General features: G+C 37.1%; 1 protein-coding gene across 3 annotated transcripts; it reads right to left on the reverse strand.

The window, feature by feature from the left end:
* Positions 1-4183: 4183 nt before the first annotated feature.
* On the reverse strand, positions 4184-21983 carry dcxr (dicarbonyl/L-xylulose reductase). 3 transcript variants are annotated; one of them, XM_084740929.1, is made up of 9 exons: positions 21907-21983; positions 19238-19311; positions 16026-16123; positions 13724-13878; positions 13552-13594; positions 11604-11703; positions 9053-9117; positions 7681-7798; positions 4184-4398 (listed from the first exon to the last, which is right to left on the reverse strand). In XM_084740929.1, exons 2-9 carry the CDS (start codon positions 19287-19289, stop codon positions 4295-4297), a joined length of 735 nt encoding a protein of 244 aa, XP_084597055.1. In that variant the 5' UTR covers positions 19290-19311; positions 21907-21983; the 3' UTR covers positions 4184-4294. The 3 variants fall into 3 exon arrangements, with proteins under 3 accessions (XP_084597055.1, XP_084597053.1, XP_084597054.1); XM_084740927.1 differs by lacking the exon at positions 21907-21983 and adding an exon at positions 19505-19647; XM_084740928.1 differs by lacking the exon at positions 21907-21983 and adding an exon at positions 19516-19599.
* Between the last annotated feature and the right edge of the window lie 1883 nt (positions 21984-23866).

Here is a 23866-nt window from a genome sequence, read left to right on the forward strand (position 1 = left end):
CAAGGTCAATAATTCATCTTCCAACTCAACCTGACAATGGTAGTTTGACAAAATAGTCTGAACTTAAAAGGCAGGTCCATTATTTTTTATATCATCCTGTAGTTTCCCAGTAGTGTTCCTTATGTGTTCAAATCCAAACATTCAAATTTTGGTCAGAGATCATATATGTTTTAGCATCAAAATGGTATTTTCCTGAGACCTTCTACAAATGTTCTCCTACGTGACCAGACTTTCTGCATGATGACTTTGCTACATATAAACCCTCTACAGTAAGCGATTCTGGAGAAACACTGTCAGTTGTTGAGTCTCATTCCCAGGTTCTCGTAAACCTACACTTTGGGTTGGTGACTCAACAATCGACTATGTTTCTCCAGAATCTCTTTCTGGACCTTTAATAGAACTGAAGGGAGAACATCGGTGCTGTAACCTAACAATGAATTTTAAAAAAAGGAGAAAAATCTTTTAAGTTTAACCTACTAGCTTCTTTTTTGGTGCTTTCAACTGTATTTCATGGTCTTCATCAATGAATACTCAGAAATGAGAGTTCCAAAAGAGTTTTTCCTGAATGGCTGAGGTTCTACCCAGTACCATTTGCCTCTGATATAAGGGTTTGTCAAGGGTTCCGTTAAATGACAATACCAGTAACCTTAAAGTGATACTGATACTTCATGGAGTACTTCATTTGATACCTTTTTTCAAAGGTTCTTCCTCACGAAGAACACTTGCAGTGATTGACTGTCAGCAAAACCATTTAAATTGTCATTTTCTTTCTAGATCTGGGATACCTCTCTGCTGGAGGTATCGTTTGACTAGAGAAGTTTCAATACTACTTGGTACTGGGTTATTTCAATTGATACTTAAAGGTACTGAGTACTGATACCCAGCCCTAAAGAGCATGTGGTGACATGATGAAGACCTCTGCAGGTCTTCTTCACTGATGAAGCCCATGAGGTGTGGTCGACTCTGGAAAAAGAGAACGCCTTCAGTTCAGATCATTTTGCCACATCACCTGAGGTTCTTGGTCCTTTTATGGTTAAAAAAAAACAAAAAACAAAAACGATCACAATTGTGTTCTAACTTTCAACAGACATGTGATCTTAGTCAGGTGTCTGTGGGTAACTTCATCTAACTGTGAACATGTGACAGACGAGCATGCCAAACGTGGGGGCTGTACAACCTTGCTGCCTGAGTTCTGCCTCTGGGGGTGGAGGAGCTTGCATGGGTCTTAAAATATTCTGTCTTAATTTATCCCATTGTTTAGACCTTGTCTCTGTGTGCGAGTGTGTGTGAGCGGGAGTGTGTGTGTCACAGGCGTGTATATGAACGCTGGTGTGTGTGTGCGTGCGCATGTGTGTGGACGAGCACGTGTTGGTATCAGTGAGACAGCTTTGTTGGACAGTTTGGGGTAGTGCAGAAAAGACAGTATTGTTTTAAGCCAAGTTTTTTAGTGTCCAGTTTTTGGTACTATTTCATATTGTATTGTAGTAATACACAAGACTTTTCAACAATCTGTGAACATAAAGAAAGAAAAAATGGATATTAATGACATCTAGTGATGTACAGAATAATCCTTAGAAAAGGAATGCGTTATGAATATATCTACATGTACCTGAATATTTAGCTCTAAAACAATTCAAACTAAAGGGATTATAGTCGCTCATGTTGAAGTTAGAAGTGTTGCTAACAGTGTACAATAAAGGGGCCAATCTTTGTGGAGTTTGTCGTCGTGGCAAACAGTGCAGATTGCACCTTTATGAAATGCATTTCTGTATGGTTGCAAAGGTCTGTGGTGTGTCTGTCTCCCCCCGCGTGGTGAGACGCAGCACCGCAGTCCAACTCTGTCACGCTGTCTTTGGTTGGCATAGCAAACTGTGTGGTTGAATCATGTCGTGTGGTCCTGCCTAGCTAAGGTGTCGAGATGTAGCTGAGAAACGCAGCGAAAAATTCTAATCTACTATTGCATGGAAGTTCTCTGGTTCTTTGACCCACTGTAATTCTTAGGAGAGGTTGTATGATGAAATGCATTGGCCATGTACGTATGTAATGTAAGATGACTTGTATACTTGTTCCAACTGTTTGTCTTATTTTTTATTACTTCACATGTCTGTGTGGTGAAATATTTCAATTTTTTGTATACTAAATACAAATGTATATGTAAGGTACTCTGTGTACTGTCATTTGTTCTTCACTCAGACCCCTGTCTTTCTTTGTTTCTGTCTTTCTTACTATTAATAACAGCATGATAATACATAGGATAAAGAATAACAGCACATGGAAATCAGATTTAACAAATACTGTGCACATGGAGAACATAAGATGGAAATATTAAAAGAAAGTTCTGGGTGTTTCTTGAACCACGGGCACTTTTGACTCTCAAACATGAGTAAAAATCAACCTCCATGAATTTTAATTTTAATGGACTTTATTCAGCATTGCAGTGAGGACATAAAAGTGTGGGACAGGTGCCTTTAGATTGAAAAAATCATATAAATGATCGATAAACAAACAAACAAAAATATTTTTAGCATAGTGTAAAGTAATATTTATATAGAACAATTTCATTTAAATTAATCTCAATTTATTTTTATTAACTCATTTCATGTATCTGAACATTGAGACCACAGCTGTAGGACATGAACACAAGTGGTGTTTTGACCCATAAAATGCTTCATAAATGTTATTACATGACATTATTTGGTAATTATTTTTTGGTTTAATGATGTGTATACAATTTATCAAGCACCATGTAAGAAACTTAACATAAAACTTAACATAAATCCAAAATTTCACTGCTGGGACTTAAAAGAAATAGCCTTATATAAAATAAATGAAACAGACGTACATGAAAATCTATTTGTCCTGTTGTCAACCTAGAAATGTTGAGCACCCCACAGTTTTATGTCAGACATGTAAATATGGGTCTCCAGCAATATGCAACTGCTAGATGCTAACATGCATATGTTGGGCAATTTGATTAATTAACATTAATTAGGTTTATGACCTATAGGGACAACGTTTCAGCAACCGCTTGGCTGGTCTTGGGCTGATTTTGTTTTTGGGGACTTATTGAGGATGCTGTCTGACTTTTTTAAAATTCAGAATGGCTGTTTAAACTGGAAAGCCCCACATTCCAGCTCTAAGTGGGCTGAATCTGATAAAGTTCAGGTTAGTTTAGAGGAGAAGACACTGAGTTGATTAAATTGCACAGATAACTTGATAACTATTGAAATAACAGAAATAACTAACTTGGTCATAAATTATAGAATGTTTATGAAGACCCACAAACCTTTGGGGTATTCAATATTTCTGGCTTCAAGATATTGGCAAGTAGACTGTAATATAATATAATATAATATAATATAATATAATATAATATAATATAAGATAAGGTAAGATAAGATAAGATAAGAAAGTTACATGAGTACTGAAGGTTAAAAGTTTCAAAATAGTGAGACTCTATTTGTCCAAAATTATGGGATTTTTTAAATATCAAAACGTGAGAGATGTTTTAATACATACTTAAAAGTGGTTTTACATAAAAGTAGTATTTTTTAATCAGCAAAAATTCTAATTATATATAATTATAATTAATAATCTGTCTCTCCAAACTAACACAGATGAATATGGTACTTATCTTCTGACCTTCAGTCAGACATGAAGCACATGTCCATGGGACACAGTCTCTTCAGTGAAAGTGGTAGATTATGGTTTAAGCTAGCAGGTTCCAATACAAGGCAGGAACCTCGAGCAGAACCAGGCTCAGGGTGGGCGTCATCCGCCTCAACCAATCAGAATTAACTGATGCATATTTTGATAATGACTAAATGTTGTAAGTAATTATTTCAAGCAAAATGAACAAACATTCTCTGGTTTCATCTTTTCCAAAGAGAGGATTTGCTGCTTTTCTTTTTCCTCTCTGATTTAGACTGTTCCTTAGATAAAAACAACTACTGAAGATAAAACTGATAAATTGTAACAGAATATATGATATCAATTAACCTAACATAATTGGTTGTTAGCAACTCACACTGAAACAATCTAGATGGATAAATAATATTACAGGTAAGAGTAAAATGACTATCAATAATTACCAATACCACTCAAAATCAATGACATAAATGCAAGTAGAGGGAAAAAGAAACATACTCCAGTGTTATACATAAATAAAGACAAATAACAAAAGTAAAGTTTGAGCTTGACTTTAATGCCTGAATGAAACTGACCTGTATTTGTACAATAATTGATAAGACAGGACATGTTTGTTCCTCTTCCTCTGAGATGAAGCTCGTGTTGATCAGCAGGCCAGGAAGCCTCCGTCCACCGGCAGAGTCACTCCATTAGTCATGTTGCTCTTATCACTCAGCAGGAAGAGAATACTGTTCACCACGTCCTCCACCTCTGCACACGCACACACACACACACACACACACACACACACACACACACACACACACACACACACACACACACACACACACAGGGAGCTCAGTTAACACCAGGCTTGGGGAGTAACAGATTACATGTAACAGGTTTATGTAAACTGGATGCAAAGAAAGATAACTGTATTTCATTAAAGCTATATATATAAAAGATGTAATCAGATTAGAAATATATTTAGTAAAAAGTGGATTATTAGTAGGAGTACAACTTTAAAATAAAGAATGATATATTACCACGCGCAGTGCACACAGTCACACACAATCAATCAATAAATTGAGCACAACCAAACTGGACAAAGTAATAAACTTAACAATGAACATAAAACACTTGGAGCTGCAACAATTAATCTATTATTATTCAACTATTAAATTAATCAGCATTTATATTGATAAAAAGACTGAGTCCAAACACGTGGAGATGAGCACATGACAAGTTTGTGACAGGATTAATTAACTGATTAATTGTTTTGAGTAATTTTTTAATTTAAAAAAAAAGGTTAAAATCTCTGATTTCAGCTTCTTAAATGTGAATATTTTCTGTTTCAGTTTCTTTACTTTGTTCAATATTTTTGAGTTGTGGACAAAACAAGACATTTGAGGACGTCTTATTGGACTTTGATCAACTTTTCTCACCATTTTCTGACATTTGATGGACCAAACAACAAATCGATTAATTGAGAAAATGAAAATACTTGTTAGTTGCAGTCCTAAAAACACTATATTAGGCTACACAATTTCACTATGTTTCATATTGAGGTAATCCAAAAGTAACGGAGAGTAATCAAGTTACTTTGCTTTAATATTGTGATATTTGGATTACATTACTGACTACATTTTTATTTAGTAACTGTATCTGAATACATTTTTGAAGTAACCCTCTAGACCCTGGTTAACAGTCAGATGAACACAGTTATCAGTATAAGTGTGTGTGTTTAGTTTTAGTTTACACTCAGTCTGACAACAGGACTAGAATTTGTTTGCACTCTTTGTCTGCACCTCGACATCGTGACTGTGGATGAAAACCAGATTTGTTGACCAGGCAGTGTGTTGGTGGAGTCAAACACTGACCAACATGCTGGACTCTATCACAGAGAATGTGAAGCTGTAGCTCCAGCTATAAGAGGACATAATGAACTCCGTTTAAGACCTCAAGACACAGTTGGACTGAATGGACAGGCGAGGCTGAAGAGCTCAGCTGCTCCATTGTTCCACCACCAGGATGGAATCCACATTCCTGAATGTGAATCAGCCTCCAGCCTCCTTCTCAGCAGCCTGGTGTGAAGTCTGTGAGGAGGCTGGGCGCTCAGAGCAAACCCTCCACGTGACTTTGTTTTTAAAGAAAAGGACCACCCAAACTTTAAGAAGTAGTTCATCACTTCATTCTTTATGAGAGTGAGATGAGACAGGGGAAACAAATCACGTTTGTGTGTTAATACCAGAGCTGGAGTCAGGATGTGGTTAGTACAGAAGCCCAGAATACTTTTGCAGTTATCTTGAAATCACAAATGGATTGTTTTGTATTTTGAGATGACGGAGGTCACTGTCTTGTGATAACAGGTTCATCAAGCTCTAGCATTGCTGTCAAAAGAAACTTAAACACTTTTGAATGAGCAGACTTTCCTCAGTGAGCTCACAGACAGAAACATACCTCACACCTCTGAAATTCCAGACGTTTTGTTATCTCGTCATGACAAAGCTTGTTTTCTCATGACTGCAGGTTGATTATCTTCTTATCTCGTGGTAACAAAGCTAATTTTCTTCTCAATAATGGGTTAATTGCCTTTTGAAACTTGAAATAGCAAAGCTCATTTTCTTGTGATAACTGATTTATTATCTCCTGATTTCAGGATAACTAAGACTATATTCTTGTGATAACAGGTTGATTATCACCTAGTCTCATGATAACAAAGCTAGTTTTCTTGTGATAACGGGCTGATTGTCTCCTAATCTCTTGATGAGAGAGCTAATGTTTTTTAGATAACGTGTTGATTTTCTCCTTATTTCAGGATAACAAAGCACAATTTCTCTAAATATTGCTATAAGAAAGTTTGTTGTCTCGTGATAATGGGCTAATTGTCTCCTAATCTCACAATAAGAAAGTTCGTTTTCTCAGGATATTGGGGATATTATCTCCTAATTGTGACAAGAAAGCTACTTTTGTTGTGATAACAGGTTGATCATCTCCCTGTTGCAGGATAACAAAACTTGTTTTCTCGTGATAACGTATTAATTGTCTCCTATTTCAGGACAGCAAAGCTCATTTTCTCGTGATAATGGTTTGATTATCTCCTAATCTTGTGATAAGAAAGCTAGTTTTGTCCTGATAACAGGCTGATTATCTCCTTATTTCAGGACAACAAAGCTTGTTTTCTTATGATAACAGGTTAATCATTTTCTTATCTCGAGATAACAAAGCTCTTTTTCTTGAGATAATGCCATTAATATCTTAAGAAAACAATAGTATTAATAAATTTTTGCATGTACAGCTGGTCTCAGCTTCTGTAGTTGATTTGTAAAAAGACTGGAGTGAGGGGGAAACAGCTGGTCCAGCTCTGCCAAGTTAAAAATACATGGAGCTATTTAACAAACAGATATCATGTGTTCAAAAATACAGAAGCACTGTCTGTTTGTTGGATTGGAAGGTTTGGTTGGTTTATTACCATTACCATTTATTACCACTAACCTTTATCAAGACAGAGACTGATCTTTTGGACAACTCTAAGATGATTTGGAAAATAAGAACAAAGTGAAACCACATGAACTTTCCAATCTAACACTTAAATCTAGAAAGATTTCCTGTACTGGCTCTGGTGTTCTGGCTTTGGGCTTCCCACACCTTCTTAAAATAGCAGTAAATGTAGCTGGGAGTAGTTCCATGTCAAATCCTACAAACTGTACTCAGAGTTTAATATCAGTTTTCTCATCTCACTCTGGAAAAGAAAGCTAATTATTCTATTTCCAATACGTTGAACAGTGCCTTGAAGACGTGCAGCTGATAACCAGATGGACTACTGACTTGCCTGTCACCCAATGCATGCTGGGACAGGGTCAAGCAGCTATAGATAAATGATTACTACCTGTGTTTAAGCTGGAAAGAAAGATATTTGTACCAAACATTGACATGAAGTTGTATGTTACAGAACGACAGAATCCAAAGAGAACGTGTTCCACTGTCTCTGGCTGTATGTACTGATGAGTTCAACTGTGTGTGTGTGTGTGTGTGTGTGGGTGGGTGTACAACCTGCAAAGCGGCCGAGGGGGATGCGGGATGTCATGGTCTTGGCTTTTTCAGGGTTGCTCCAGCCCAGGCGACCCATCTCTGTCATCACCACTGTGGGGTTCACACTGTTGACACGGATCTGATCACAGCACAACACAACACAACACAACACAACACAACACAACACAAGCACAGGCACATCAGTTCAAACTGTTCCATCGTTACAAAGATGGTTCACCCAAAAATGAAAATTCAGTCATTATCTATTCACCCTGATTGTCAGGTTTACAGGAAAATAGTGTTGCAGAATCTCCCAAACAGTGGAAGTAAATGGTTAGCAGTTTTCAAATGGAAAAAAACAACCATACCTCCATACTATTCGTCTGGCATAATCCAAGTCTCCTAAAGCCCTGACATGTCGTTTGCACAGTGTCACAACACACACACACAGTTCAGTGTGCATGTGAACGTGGCTCCAAGCAAAGATCTACAGTGAAGATTCAGGATAAAAACATGGTGAATTTTTTGGGTCGACTTCTCATAATGGGGCTTTAGGAGACTTGGATTACACCAGACGAGCAGTATGGAGGCATTTTATGTTTTTATTCTGTTGGGTTTTTTTTTACATTTGAGAACTGGTCACCATTGAGAATATATTTTTTGGAAACTTATGACTTTCACCCCACTACATTTCTAGGATGGTTGTTGTTACTCGTTACTTTTAGTCTACTTTTAGTCTTTAGCTTTGAAGTCAGCTGTTGCTGTTTTTTCTTGTCTAAAATGCAGCTGGCCACATGCTGTGTTCAGGTTCCTGTGTAGCCAAGTGGTTCAACAGAACGGTGAGTTCTTGAAAGCAGAGATGTAGTTTGTTCGTGGTAACAGACTGTACAGTAAACTTTGCAACTCCCTGTAATAAATGTGTGGGGAGAAGAAAAAGCCCTGATGTTTTTTTGTTTTTTGTTTTTATTTGTTTGTTTTTATTGGGGAGACAACAGCTGTCCTTTTTGTATTTGATTGTATTTCTATGCCGAAGTTGTTATAGGTGTTTTTACAGGCTTTGTGTAGCAGAGTGGTTCTACAAGCAGGTCAGTGCATCATTAGGTGATTTCAGAGAGTTACAAGCTTCTGTAAATGCATCATGAAAACAATACAGCATGTATTGATATTAGAAAATGTACTTTGTAATTTGTACTTTTGGATACTTAAGTATTCTTAAAAAGCAAGTACTCGAGTACTTGAGTAATATTTGACCAGGAGTATCTGTACTTTGACTCAAGTACTGGGGTTGACTACTTTGTCCACCACTGGATGTGGGCGACTGTCAAATCCAACAAGTCAAAACATGGTCTAAATGATGAAGGGCAGTTTGTGTGCAGTGTAATGGTGAGGGTACCTGGTGGGGTCCCAGCTCCAGAGCCATCACTTTAGTCAGCATGTCCAGGGCTCCTTTAGTGGCACCTGAACAACAACAGGAATGTTACTGTCACCACAGCTACAGTATGAGAGCCTGGGCCCTGCTAACTCCTCACTGTGGGTCTGTAGTAGTTAGTACAGTAATTTGCATTAAAGTATTTTTACTATGATGGTAAAAATGGTGACTGAGAACTAAATGTCTTTCCAGCCAGCTGGCCCTCAGGAAACTCTTTGAATCTCTGTCATCAACTCTGTCAGTGTCAATAAACCCGGGCTGTGGTATCGTCCCTGATGCTGTGATATCTGAGCACTGATGATGTATCCTCCTCTTAAAACTAAATCTCATCAAAACTAATGACTGTGCTTTGTATGTACTGTGGGTGTACGCTGCCTCCTGCTGGACAACACTGAAACACAACACAACTCTTCTGTGTCAGTTATCGAAGACAAAAGGCTAAACAACTGTCATTTAATTATGGCAGTAAATGCAAACATAAAAAGTAAATACATATAATGATGAGTCTCATTCACCAACATTTCCATCAGAAAAGTTGAGAGAGAAGTCAAGAATTCAGAAATGAAAATCTAACTCCTCTGACATCTCAGAATCACAGGGTAAGTTTGTTTTTGTTTGTTTTCTTTCAGAATTAATAGTTTGACCGTACATTTTTCTAAATCTGTATCTGTAAAACACATTTAAACACCAGTGTGTAAAAATTATTTTAGTGAATAAGTGTTCTTTTCTGCAACATGTCCATGTATCTAACATCAGCAAACACTGCATATTTTAAAACACAGAAATTAATACATATTAAAAAAAAAACATGTAAAAATAAAGATGTGCACTTTTAAGTGATGAGATTGTTTTCAGGCTATAAATAATCACACTGTAAAGTCAAATTCATTATTTGTTTTAAAAGACCATAATGCTTTGTGAAATAATGAAAATAATATTAGAAATGATAAAAATACTTTTATAGTATATATCTTATAATATTAAACCAGTGGTTCCCCTCCTGTTTTCCTTGGACCCCCCTACTTGTATCTAAGGAAAGCTGAACCCCCAGTCTGAACACATGTGTGCATACACTAAAAGAAGAAGTGATTCTTTACAAGTATTTACTGTCCAAAATAAACATCATTTAAATAATTTCCATTCTTAGAAGCTTAAGCTTTGCTAAATGTCTCTGTTCTAGTAGAAGCTCAACATTTTTTCTTTTACACACTCATTCTTACCAAAAGATCAATAATGATTTATTTTCACAGAGTTGTGGCTCATTAAGCAGACACTATTTTTAACTGAGGACAAAGAAACGTGTCTTTTTAAATACTTTTGTATTCAAACTTTTATATAAGTTGCAAGTTCGTACAGGAAATCCTTGAAAACACTTGAATTTTAATGTGTTCAAGGTTTGAAAAGTGCTTGGATTTTAGATAAAGTTCTTGAAACTGCTTGAAATTGTAATCACATTACTTTCATAATAAATTGCTGCCTGACTAAATGAGTTAGTTAACTTTTGTGATAAAGAAATGAAATAAGTTAGATATTTGCTGAGACAGATTGACAGGAAGTTAATGATTAATCATTAATCAATGAATTACCAAATAAGAATTTAAAGTAAACATGTATTGATTGATAATTAATCATTAGTCTAGTGCCTCATTTGACATTGTTTTGTTTGTCAGAGTCATTCATTGCATAATGACACTTAAAATTAAACTTTAAATAAGAAAAAAGAGAAACAATAAGAAAAAAATGTAAATGAGGAAAAAAATAGAAAAAATGTGTTTTATGTCTTATTAATTATTAATGATTAATCAATTAATTAATTGTTAGCATTTTCAACATTTTGTTAAGGACAATGCACTACATTCACAACCCTAACAGGAAGCCAAGTCTACTTACAGACAGGTGACACATTTTGAAACATGAAACTTTGTTTTCTTTGAATTTGTCACCCGTCTGTAGAATTTTATCATAAAACATCATTTTAGTTGATAATAAAACAAAAACATCTGATTTAATGTGATGAAGAGGAGGAATAATCATTTTAGATTTAAATATGTCAGCTAGAAGTGCAGGAAAAGTTGAAAATGCTTGAAAAGTGCTTAAATTGAGATGAAATTGAAATTGTGATTTTAGTGTGACATGTCCAGATCTGATTTAGAGGACCTCAGAGCTGAAAAAGTCTTGGGGACCCCCTGTGATTTCGGGCGTCCCCCTGAGAGGGGCCCGAACCCCAGGGTGAATCAATGTATTAAACAGTGCATAATACATAAGAAAACATTGGTGAAAGCCAGAACCTTCCTGTGTTTTCTGGGTTTTAAGAAGAAATTTCTTCTTAAGATTGTTTGATGACTGAGGCCCAATGTACAAAAAGCCAGATATAGAAAACCCCGGTGTTTAGAAGTGTTTGTAAGATTAATAGTCAGTGACCTGTCTGCAGCTGAGTTATCACACCATAATGTTTCCTCAGAAGATTCTGTTCAGGATTTGTTTGTACTGAACACCTTGTTGCTGTGTTACTCACAGTAGACAGCGTGGTCTCTGAGGGCACACTGTGAGGCCTGGCTGGACACGTTGACGATGGAACCTCCTGATCCTCTGGCCTTCATTCCACAAGCCACGATCTGTCCACAGAGACAGAAATTCAACAGAGGGATTATTTGAATTTAACCTCCCTCAGATATCCTGCTCGTCCGTTCCAGGAGAGATTGAGGTTTTCTTGCCCAGATTTTCCCTGACACAAAAACCTGGCACATTCAGAGGATGGATGGTTTTCTTTGGTATATAGTTCAGACATTTTACCCAAAAACTGTGGGTCAACCTCACACAAATTGCAGCATAAACGTGAATCCTCAATGTGAAAGAAGGAATTGTGTAAAGGGAAACATTTTGAAAATGATCTTAATATCAAAATAAATATTTTTTACTACAGGCATTTTGTGAGAAAAAAGAAGTGACCCTCACACAAATTACAAGAGAAAATCTGAGTAATGTTTATTACTCATACAAGTCTCCTCTATCACATTCAAAAAGTCCAAAAAGCTCCAAGTGGTGATTTAAAGGTGTTTCTTAACAATACACTGACAGACAGCACTATTTAGATTCTGATTATAATAATTTAAATCCACATCATTATGTTTGTATACTTGTATACAAGGCAACATAAATTGGCAATAATCTATATAAATGATGGCGTTGATTATCATTAATGTAAAACAAAATAATATATATTTTTTGTTATTGTTGTTATTTTTGCAAAATAAATTCAAATACCTTGTTAAAATGACTTACACATAGCTCCACACGTTGACTTCATTCAGCATTCAGTGGTTTATGAATATGCAAATAGTTCCCATCCTCTCCTCACACCCCCCACCCCCAAATAGCAGCACCTGGCTTCTCCTCTGTTTCGTGAGCTAATCGCAGGCACTAGCTACACCGCTAGCATCACTGCTGATGATTCATACAGCGCCACCCCCTTCATTAAGGTGATTTGTTCCTTAGAGTTATGACATCATATACTCACCCTGATTGAATGTGTTTTTTTGAGACTGCCCTTGCTCATTCACTCACCGTTTCAAAGCAAGACCTGCTCAGTCATGGTGTTTACTGCTCATTTCACTCCTGATATGTCTTAGAACACATGAAACCACCACATGGACATGTTCACAAGGTTAAAAACAGAATTTTCACTGGAGGGGGTCTTTAAAAGTGTGCATAAAGAGAAGAAGATAAAAGAGTGGTCTCCGTACTGAACCTGATTTGAGGTTTTGTTTTGTTTTATTTCATTAACTTATCTTTTTCATTTTCGGTGTTCTTGTAACACTGAAGGATAAATAACAATAGCACCACATAGAACACAACTATTGGTCACAATCTAAAGGATCATTTCGTTGGAGATGTGAGTTTATGAAGTGAGTGAGTTGATCAGACAGGAACATACAGATGTATATACAGATGCTGAGCTTGTAAGTATGTGGAGCAGATGTGTTGTTTTATATTGTCTTCTGTTTCATCTTTGATTTTTGTTTTGTTTTATTATTAAGATTGTGTGTCTTTGTTTTGTTATTGTGGAAAGTGTTAACTGTATATAATGTATAATCTAAATAAAATATATTTTAAAAAAAGAGTTGCTTGTTGGTTGTGGACAGCACTTAATCCTTCATATGTGGACATCAGACATGAAGACATGCACAAATCAGGCTTTAAATGTGAGCAGCAATGGGAAATTTTGGCATCATCAATTTCAGTATGAAATTTCAGTCTTCCACTTGGATTTCTTAAGAAGTTCGATTTCTGAGCAATCCACAGAACAGAGGTGCTCACCATCCAAGGCTCCAGCTTTCAGATCATGTTTATCACTTCTATGTGACATATTGTTCCCCTTAAAAATGTCCTGTCCCTGTTAAAAACAACAGAAACGGGTCTGTGTTGTGTTGTGTTGGTGGTGGGTGGCGGTGGGTGTACTGTACCTGAGAGACATGCAGCACAGCTTTCACGTTCACATTGAATGACCTGCAGATAAAACAGAACAGGAGAACACATGATGGAACAGTACAGTCTGATCAGGCTGTATTCTGTGACAACTGGCTGCTGCAGTTTCACAGTTTGAGATCATGAAAGTTTCCTGTATTCTTGTCTTACTGGTCAAACTGGTCAGGTGTGACCTCCAGAAATGGCTGCAGGTTGGCACAGGCAGCGTTGTTCACCAGCAGATCGATGGGGCCCACGTCCTGCAGGGCCACCTCCGTGGCCCCCCAGTCTGCCAGGTCCACACACACCGGGGAGATGGACGCACACTGTGAGAGGAACAGACAGGTCAGTTAAGGTAACAGAAGATGTCTAAATGTGATTCATTTATATTAAAGGCTTTGATAACATTGATCTCTTCTACAGTGGACACAGTTTGTGGTAAAACACAATTACAATCCCTGTCCCTATCTTTTAATCTCTTTCAAAGATGTGTTTTTATTTACGAGATGCTTTCAAGTGCAAGGGATATTCCTGAACAGCCTCTGTAAATCCAAATCCACTACAGTCTTCTAACCATGTAATTTAGGCTCATAGTAGCATCATAGTATGCATATAAAAAGAAGTCTGATTTAATCCAGATTTGAAATAATGTCAAACTAAGTTTTTCTACACTTTCCTGTATTGGATTTGAATTGGGCGTGTTTGTGTTCAGAGATTTATTATGAAAATTCTGCAATTAATTGCACAAACCAATCACAAAAAATCACTGTCAGTTGCTATGTGGGTGCAACAAAACTTCTCTTCTCCTGCTGCTGCAGTGATTTAACCTGGCTCAAATCAATAATGGTTTGGTCTAGTGGTTGTGAAAAGAGCAGCACAGTGATTTTGGTGGGGGGGGGGGACTTTGTTTAGGTGTTGACCGTGTCCACGGTGGTCCACAGCAGGACATTGAGGCAGCTGTCAATCAAAGCTGAGCTGACACGCCCACACACTCCTGAAAAATTGTCTAAACAGCAAAATGAGCTGTTTGTGAACCAGGTGTTTTAATAGTTTAATAGTTTCACTCAGATCTTTGTCGTTGCTTACTAAACTTTGATATCATATATGCATTTTCACTCTTTCAAGCCAAGTTTTCAGAGGTTTTAAAGCAAATTCTCAGGTCCATTCTTACTAAATTTCTCACTTGCAGACGTCAATTTTCAGTAAGATTTATGAGTACCAAATTATGGAAAAACATCCTTTGGCAAAAAGCTGTTCCTCTATAAAATGTTACAAAAGATTCTTGAAAACCATTTAATTCCTTTTTGTCACATACTCACATTTTCTGCTTGCAAATGTATATTATTATTATTATTGTTATTATTATTATTATTATTATTATTATTATTATTATTATTATTATTATTATTATTATTATTGCTATCACACTGTGAACTTTGTGTTCTCAATAACTTTGTGAAAATTTATTGATATTTTAAACTTGCTTAGGTATTATTTGCTTCTCTGTATATTATTTGTTATCTTTGCCATTTTTGTGATTTATCGTCAGTTTTGCAAAACTAAAATAAATGAGGTCACCTCAGCTGGCAGCTGCAAAACAGACTGCAGTGGTTGCAATATGATTATTGGGGCAAAAGTGCCTGTATATCCACTAAAAGTGCTTGTCTTTTACATTGTTTTTTGTCTTCTGTCTTTTATCATTCTTTTTGTCTAGTTATATATTTTTAGTCTTGTTATTTCTTTTACGTTGTGTCTCATCTTGTTATGTTTTTTACATCATTTTTTGTTTAGTTAGGTCTTTTTCATGTTATTGTCTTGCTTGTTTCATGTTGTTTTCCTCTTGTTACATCTGCTTAATTGATATGATACACACTGATGGATACACCAAGAATTCATCTTTTCTATGCTATTGTCCCATCCACTTAAATCTGTCTTGATGCTGGGAAGGTGGCACACATTGCTGGAAAATAAAAATTATCTATACTTCCACTCAAATGCATTAAAACTGAAGTAATGTACCAGCTTTGAAAATGTGAGGAGTAGAAAGTACAGAGATTTGTTTTCAAATGTAGGGAGTAAAAATAAAAAGTTGACAGAAAAATAAATACTCAAGTAAAGTACAGATACCTGAAAAATCTATGACTGTAGATTAACAGTACAGTAACAAAGTATTTGTACTTAGTTACTTCACACCTCTGGCATCATATTCACTCACAACACCAACTCCATGAGACAGAGCAGAGCTGCTGCTCATATCTCAGCCAGTGATGAAGATGAAGAGGACAATAGATGAAGAGCAGTGGGGTGGAGAGTAAAGTAGAAACCTTGGATGATAATGAGTGGAGAGATGGAATGGAAGCACAATGGGACAGATGAAACAGTGGAGGGTGTGGAGGGGTCAGAGGTCGGGGACAGGGGCCCCTCAGATTGGTGACAGTGTGTGTGTGTGTGTGTGTGTTGGGGGTGTGTGTACCTCCTGCACCAGACTGTTCAGGTCAGCCTGCGTGCGTGTGACCGCCGTGACCTTTGCCCCGCAGCGTGCCAGAGCCAGAGCCGTGGCCCTGCCGATCCCTGAGACAGCAAACATCCATAAACACAAAGACTTATTACAGAGCGGAGCGGAGTGTGACACCAGAGCTGACACACACACACACTCACACACACATTCCACACATGACTCAGGCTTTACCAGACTAAACTGCAGGAACAAAGCATTTAAAAGTCCATTTTCTCACTGCGCTGCAACTGACAAGACTCTGTGAGGGTATGAGAGGATGATGGATGCCTTCATCACCTGCTGAAGTTCACACCATATGTCATCATTTTAATTCACATTCCTTTATATCACCTCAGCTTTCATCAGTTCATTTTCAATTCTAACACTTTACTTTTAGTCCCAGCATTCATAAGCAGGACACAAAAACTCGTTGTAGGCAGATAAGGACATCTCTGAGTGTTCATTACGCTCAGACGCTAAATTCATCACATCCACTTTGTTTGAACCAATCAGACAGCAGACAACCATGAAGAACTAACATAATGTCACTGAGCTCCAGCTGGAAAAAATGATATCAAACCTAAGTTTGTTTATGAACCACACAGCAAAAAATGAACTGCAGCATGCCAAACATGTGGACTGAAGGAGGAGGGTGGCCTCTAGCTCAGTTGGTAGAGCACTCGCCCCATGTACTAAGGCTGAGTCCTCTGCAGTGGCCATAAGTTCGACTCCTGCCTACGGCCCTTTGCTGCATGTCATTCCCAAACTCTCTACACCCATCTCTGGTCATCTCTTCAGTTATCCTAAAATCTTTGACCAGAATTGTGTGTTGGGTACGTAATAACTGGTGTGTAACTGGTGATAACTGGTGTCAGCCTGCAAGCCCTCGAGGATCTTCATAGTTCTCATCTCGTGTCCCGTGCCTCTTCTATAATCAGTGAGCCTTCATGTCGTCCTGCTGCCAGTCTCTTGGTTCCTCTTCCTTCAGGCAGATGCTATCGTTCTATTAAATGTTCCACCACTCACTTTGCAGAAAGTTTCTTCTCAAGTGCAATATGTGGATTAAATAACTGTAAGTCCTGATGGTGGAGTCCCTCACTGTTTACTTCAGTTGATCTAGGAAGTAAAACATGTGCACTTTGACTATTTGCACTTTTTCTTTTTTTTACCTGCATAAACTGTCCCTTGTGTGTCACATGTCCTTACAAACTTCATAATCTGGACACACAAAGCTATCTGTGCATATGCACTTTATAATTGTATAACTGAACTTTAAAAGTAACTCATGCACACGTGCTCTGATTAGTGTACCTCATTTGTGTGCTTTATTTCTGAGTGGGACTGTTTGTCAGACTTATTCATGCAAGGCATTTGCATTTGTTTCTGTTCTTCCTTTTGTCCTGTGTTTTTCATGTACTGTTTTGTTTTTTGTCTGTGTGATGAGCTGTTTCTTTTTCATGTTTTCTCTTGCACCTCCATTTCTAATGTAGTATCTACTGTAAATGGCAAATAAATGAACTCTGACTGTCTCTGACTCTGTCTCTGTTTCTCCTGCACTCAGGTTTTAACTGGGGATATTCTCACTACGGGCTGCAAGTGATCAACAACTGCTCAGCCTGTCTCAGCTCAGGTCATGTTAATGTTGGTGGAACTTTGCAAATCTCTGCTGGTTGCATCTGGCAGTTGTGGTGGCATTGCAGTAGGTGCTTCACCATCTGTGCACTCAGTGTATCTGGCACTAACACTGTGTGAAATTAATGTGTGAACCTAAGTCCATGGCTGCACTGTTCCATCAAAATAAATATTGGTGATGTCTAGACAGTGCCGGTCGGCCCTATACTCACACTACACAGGTTGTGTAGGGCCCCATGACGTACACAAGGGCCCTGCCTCCCCCTCATGTCAAAGCAGGTGTCAGTGTTTACAACTTTGATGAGAGAATGAAGCAGAACGAAAGAGAAAATAACATCTAGACAGTGAATGTGGTGAACAGTAATCAGGTAAACTTGTGTTCCTCCTCTCCTAGTTTGATATCATTAATTCACAGTAATGTTAAGTTGATGCTCCTCCCTCTGTCCATCTGTCTGTCTGTCTGTCTGTCCGATGTTAGATATGTGTGTCTCCTCTGAGGAGACCAGGAGTGTAAAAAGTATTCAGATCCTTTACTGAAGCAGAAGTACTAATATCACACTGTAAAAATACTTCACTACAAGTAAAAGTCCTGCATTTACAAAACCTTACTGAAGTAAAAAAAATATTTAAATATTATCAGATAAATGTACTTAAAGTAAAAGTATTCATGTTGCAGTAAAATGTTCCTGTCAGTGTTATTATGTCTGATGTTTCTGGATTAATATTATTGATTTAATGTTACTGCTGTTCATTGTTGTAGATGTTTAAGGTTGAGTCCATTTTAACTACTTTATAGGCCACTGTTGGCTGGTTTAATCTACAGCAATGCATCATGGTCTATAAGACCATCTAATGTCATCACTAAAAAGTTCAGTACTTGCCTCCAGGTTGTAGTGTAGAAACATAAAGTTGGATAAAATGGAACTCAAGTAAAGTACAAAATAAGTGCAGTACTTGATGTAAATGTACTTAGATATAGTCCACCACAACTCTACACTAATGCAAGATGGAAATGAATGTACTGAAATACTCAGTCTGTTCTGTATATCTCTGGTCAGGACCAGCTCTGGTCTAGTACATCATTTTAAACTCAGTCTGTACCATTTAAAGATTTGTACTGTATATATTATTCCTATTTTATATATTTCCTCTTGTTTATGTTGTTCCTATTTTTTAAGTCTCCTCTTGTAAATATTGCTTGTTTAATTATTTATTATTTATTGTTTTTATTTATGCTTCTTTCTATTCTGCTATCCAGTTTGCTGCTGCAAGCGTCCCTGTTGTAGGACTAGTAAAGATTTATCTTATCTTACATATTGTTCATCGTATGGAAGTCAGATATTGTAACTGATCCCAAACCTGTGGACAGTTGCAGCATATTAAAAATTCTCTAATGAATGTTTGTCTCAATAAGCCTAGTATTCTGAAGACTTTGTTTGTGTGTCCTGTGTGGATGAAGAGGTGGGTGTGATGCTCACTGCAGCCTGCTGGTGTCAGTGTAAACGCTCACTTCACACTTCCTTTGTGTGTACAGTATTTTAAGTGTTGTGTGTTACCTTTTCCTGCTCCCGTGACCAGAGCTCGTTTGCCTGCAAATGAAATCTCCATGTTCGCACAGGTCCCAGATCAGCTGTGGATTGATACAAACAACACAGATAGAAGAGACTGAGGAGAGGTCACATGAAGAAGTCACATGACGTCAGACTGATCCAACTAAACTCAGCTGCAACTTCCTGGTCTTTGTCCTGCACGTTACACAGCACACTGCATCCACTGCATCCACACACTGATCATGTGCTTCAATGTTGGACTAAGAGTCTTACCAGCAGCTGGACAGCAGACTGACACACCGACAGACTGAGCGGTCGGTGGATCCGGACTGCAGCTCAGGAAGCGCTGTGTGTGTGTGTGTGTGTGTGTGTGTGTGTGTGTGTGTGTGTGTGTGTGTGTGTGTGTGTGTGTGTGTGTGTTTTCCGCTGGGCTCAGAGATTAAACTCTGACACCAAAGTTAATGTTCAGAGCGTGTTGATCTTCCAGGTCAGACTGCAGAGTCACTGTGAAAAGGCATAAACCACCACAGTCTGCTGTCTGTGGACACGTGGAATCATAATAAATCATAAAATAATAAATAATAAAACACAAACACAGTATATTAACACTCAAGAGTTTTCATGTCTGACTCAGATTTCTGCTTTCAGTCTAACATAATGGAGGTGAGTGGAATCTGGTTTCAGTGGTGGAAAGTAACATTTACTCAAGTACTGTACTTAAGTACAATAATAATAATGATGAAAAATAATTATGTGACAGTCTTAATTATGAGATAAAAGTCATCATTATGTAATTAAAAGTCGAAATTATGAGATAAAAAGTTGAGGGTGTGAGATAAAAAGTTAAAATTGAAATTAAAAAGTCATAACTATGAGATTTTATTATAATGTCCATGTTTTATCTCATAATTATGACTTTTTAATTTAATTTTACATTTCAATTTAACATATCTAACATAATTTTGAACTTGATCTTTTAATTATGACACACCATGTTGTTTTCTTTCACTGGTGGAAATGGGCTTCCATAATAATTTAATCAAATGAAGATATGTTAATCAAAAATATTTTATGAAGGCAGAAGTAAAACCTTAAATAGAAATATAGGTGCCAATAAAAATAAATGGTTTTATTTCCAGATCTTCAGACATATTGTCCAAATATTATTCAAATGCAAGTTTTTTTTTCATTGAATATAAACCCATTATTTAGCCTAACATGTGGCCAGAATGTATAAAATTTGATGTTTTTATTTCTAAAACGATCTAAATGAATGCAGTGTGTTTGACAGTGTGGTAGATAAAATGCTGCGTGCTGCAGGGACAGCTCGTGGGGCTGCTTGATGGAAACCTGTTAAAGTGTCAACTCTGGCTGCACTCGTTTGCACTCAGACATCAGAATTTCACTCTTGAAAATTTCCAACCAGACACAATTTCTCATTTTTAAATTTTTTGTAATTAGACTGACCAGAACTGTCTGACAAAGCATCTTTTGCCACCCCTCTGGATCTGCCCCAGTTAAGTACATGTTTGAGGTACTTGTACTTCACTGCAGTATTTCCATTTTAAGCAACTGTATACTGACTCCACTACATCTTACAGGGAAATACTGTACTTTTTACTTCACTACATTCATCCCACAGCTACTCGTTACTTTTCAGATTACAATTTTTCATCCCCTTCCTGTCCAATGAAAACCATGTATCTCAAAAATGTATGTAGAGACTACATTTTGAATGTGTGATGAACTGAAGGATGAAGTGTTTTTATGGTTTGAGAAAATGCTCCTCCTTCTTCAGCTAAATAAGCTCTTCAAAAAATCTTATTGGATCGTCTGGAAGATGTACGGTCACAAAGCTGAAAACAGGCATATCTGACTTTTTAGAGATGTGTGATTCTCATAAGACAGCCACACTATAGACCATGATGCTTTGCTGTAGATTAAACCAGCCAACAGTATAGAAAGCAGTTCAAATGAGATTAACTTTAAACATCTACAGCAGGAAAATGTAACATACACTTTAATGCAACATAATATGAATCTAAAAACATCAGATTTAATGGGAAAACACTGACAGGGACCTTAACACTGCACTGTGACTGTTTTTAGCTCAGGGGTGAGCAACCTCAACCTTCAGCCATTTTGGCCAAAAAAGAAAAAGAAATCTGTCTGGAGCTGCAACTATTAAAATATCTATTTTCCTAGGAGACCTTTCCTTTTCCTTTTTCTGGATTTGGCAACACAGCAAGTCTACGGAGACTCAAGACTAGTCACTAGCAGAAGTTAAGAGTACAGGGAGCCAAACTGGAGACATGATTTGAGTGACAAAATATACGTTTTCACTTATTCTGTGTTTACACATTAATGTCATCATTTCAATTAGAAATAAAAGTTAAGAAAAAAGTAACTCTAAAAACAAAAAAATAAATAATTTGCATACTATTTCTTGTCAAAGTCACAGGGAGCCAGTGGAGAGGAGCAAAAGAGTCCCAGGTTGTTGACAACTGATAGTACTTGTGCATTTCTAAGGGCTTTGAGTGCAGGACTTTTATTTGTAGGTTTGAAAACTGAACAATTCACACACTCACTGTCAACAGTTATCATTGGAACTATTTCCTCTACTAAGTTGGTGCTGCAAGTGCATGTGTTGATCATTTGATACATACATGGCTTACCTTTTGTTCAGCTGCTTCTGTTAAGACAAATTTCACGCCTGACAACTTCAGATTCTTTTGTTGAGAAGAGGTTATGCAAAATGTGTTTACATTTCATGTCATGTTAAAGTCAAACATTAGTGTCACAATCTAGATGTCAGTTTTATTGCTTGTGTTTAGTCACATGACCACAAACCTGCAGCCTGGTTTGTCTCTGGTTCTCTGACTGTTCAGTATCATGTGGCTGCCACGTGTCTGAGCACTGAACCTAATGAGAACTTAGAGGTAACAGGGAACATATAGACTACAACACAAAGATGAAGTATGCCTACACATTTACACACACACACACACACACACACACACACACACACACACACACACACACACACACACAGATATGAATACCCTGAAGTGAAGCCTTGTCTTCATCCACATCCACCCAGTTTGTGATTTAAGAGCAGCACCAGGTCACTGTTCTCCTCCATCAACTTCATTTAATCACGCACGTGTTCCAGAGTTGAGCTCATCTGCTTGTGTAACAGCAGTTTAACTTGCAGGGGTTACAGGGAGACAGCTCCCAGGAGGACATGGCAAACACATTCCTAGAAATCTGACAGACAGTTCATACCAGTTACACATGATGTCATTAACTTTGCAATAACTAGAGTAGTAACCAGAGATTGGAGCATTTTACAACTGTACTTTTTACATCTTACATTTTAAAAACATGTTTTAATGCATTTAAGGGGAAATATGATCATTCTTATTTTGCATCATTGAGCACTGCCCTTCAAACATCAACATGAATATACAATAACGTGAAAGATGATTCCTTAGTGTATCCATCAGTGCATATCACATCACAGACCTAACAAGAAGAAAATGATGGAAAAAATCTAATGAGATGAAAACAACATAAAAGATGTAAGAAGATGTAATGAGAAAAAATGTAAACAAACATAACAAGATGAAAATAACATAACAACACCTAACATGAACAATGTAACAAGATGAAAATGACAAAAGATGTAACAAGACGAAAACAACATAAAACACGTGACAAGATGAAAACAATGCAACAGATGTAACAAGATATAAGATGTAACCAAATGTAAAATGACAAACATGATGGAAAAAGATGAAAATGATGTAAGAACATGTAAGAAAACTGTAAAGGACCTGACAAGATGAAAATGATGTAAAAGATGTAATAAAATGTAACGAGATGAAAACCAAGTAACAAAACAAAAACAATGCAACAACACATAACAAGATAAAAACTGTTTAAGACATTACAAGACGAAAACCACCCAAAAGAGTAACAAGATGAAACCAATGTAAAAGACGCAGAAAGACAAAAACTATGTCAAAGATGTAACAAGACGACAACCATGAAAAAGATATAGAACATGTAACAAGACAAAACAAGGCATAGAAGACATAACAAGACGTATACAAGGTCAAATCTGAAACAGACAGAGGGAGACTCGACTGTGGAGACAAGTTGAGGTTCAGTTATCTTTGCACAGAGACAGTCAGTAGAAATGTCCTTCAGAGGACGACTTTTTACTTTTAAACATTTCAGAGCCTGAACTTTTTCACTTTTACTGCAGTAAAGAAGTTGAATCAGTTCTTCTAGTTTTACCAGTCTTTTTTAAGCAATAACTGTACTTCTACTTGAGTAAAGAACACACGAACTTTTGCCACCTCTGGTAGGACCATAGTGTTGGTTTTCTTCCATGTTTTGTTCAATGAATCAAACTAAACAGATCCACACATCAGCTGTAATTCAACAATAAAACAGTCAAACAGTTGAGAATGCAGAAAGGTTTTATTCTTACTGAAAGAACACATTAACACATCAGTGATAAAGAAGGCTTACAAAAACACATTTCACACTCAGTCTCACCCACTGACCTGCAGTGGGACACATGCTCTGGATTTTGGATTCTAGTCTTGTGTGCAAAAAGATAGACAG

The sequence above is a fragment of the Lutjanus erythropterus genome, chromosome 17 (assembly GCF_056507025.1).
Source record: "Lutjanus erythropterus isolate fLutEry1 chromosome 17, fLutEry1.hap2, whole genome shotgun sequence".
NCBI lineage: Eukaryota > Metazoa > Chordata > Actinopteri > Lutjaniformes > Lutjanidae > Lutjanus > Lutjanus erythropterus.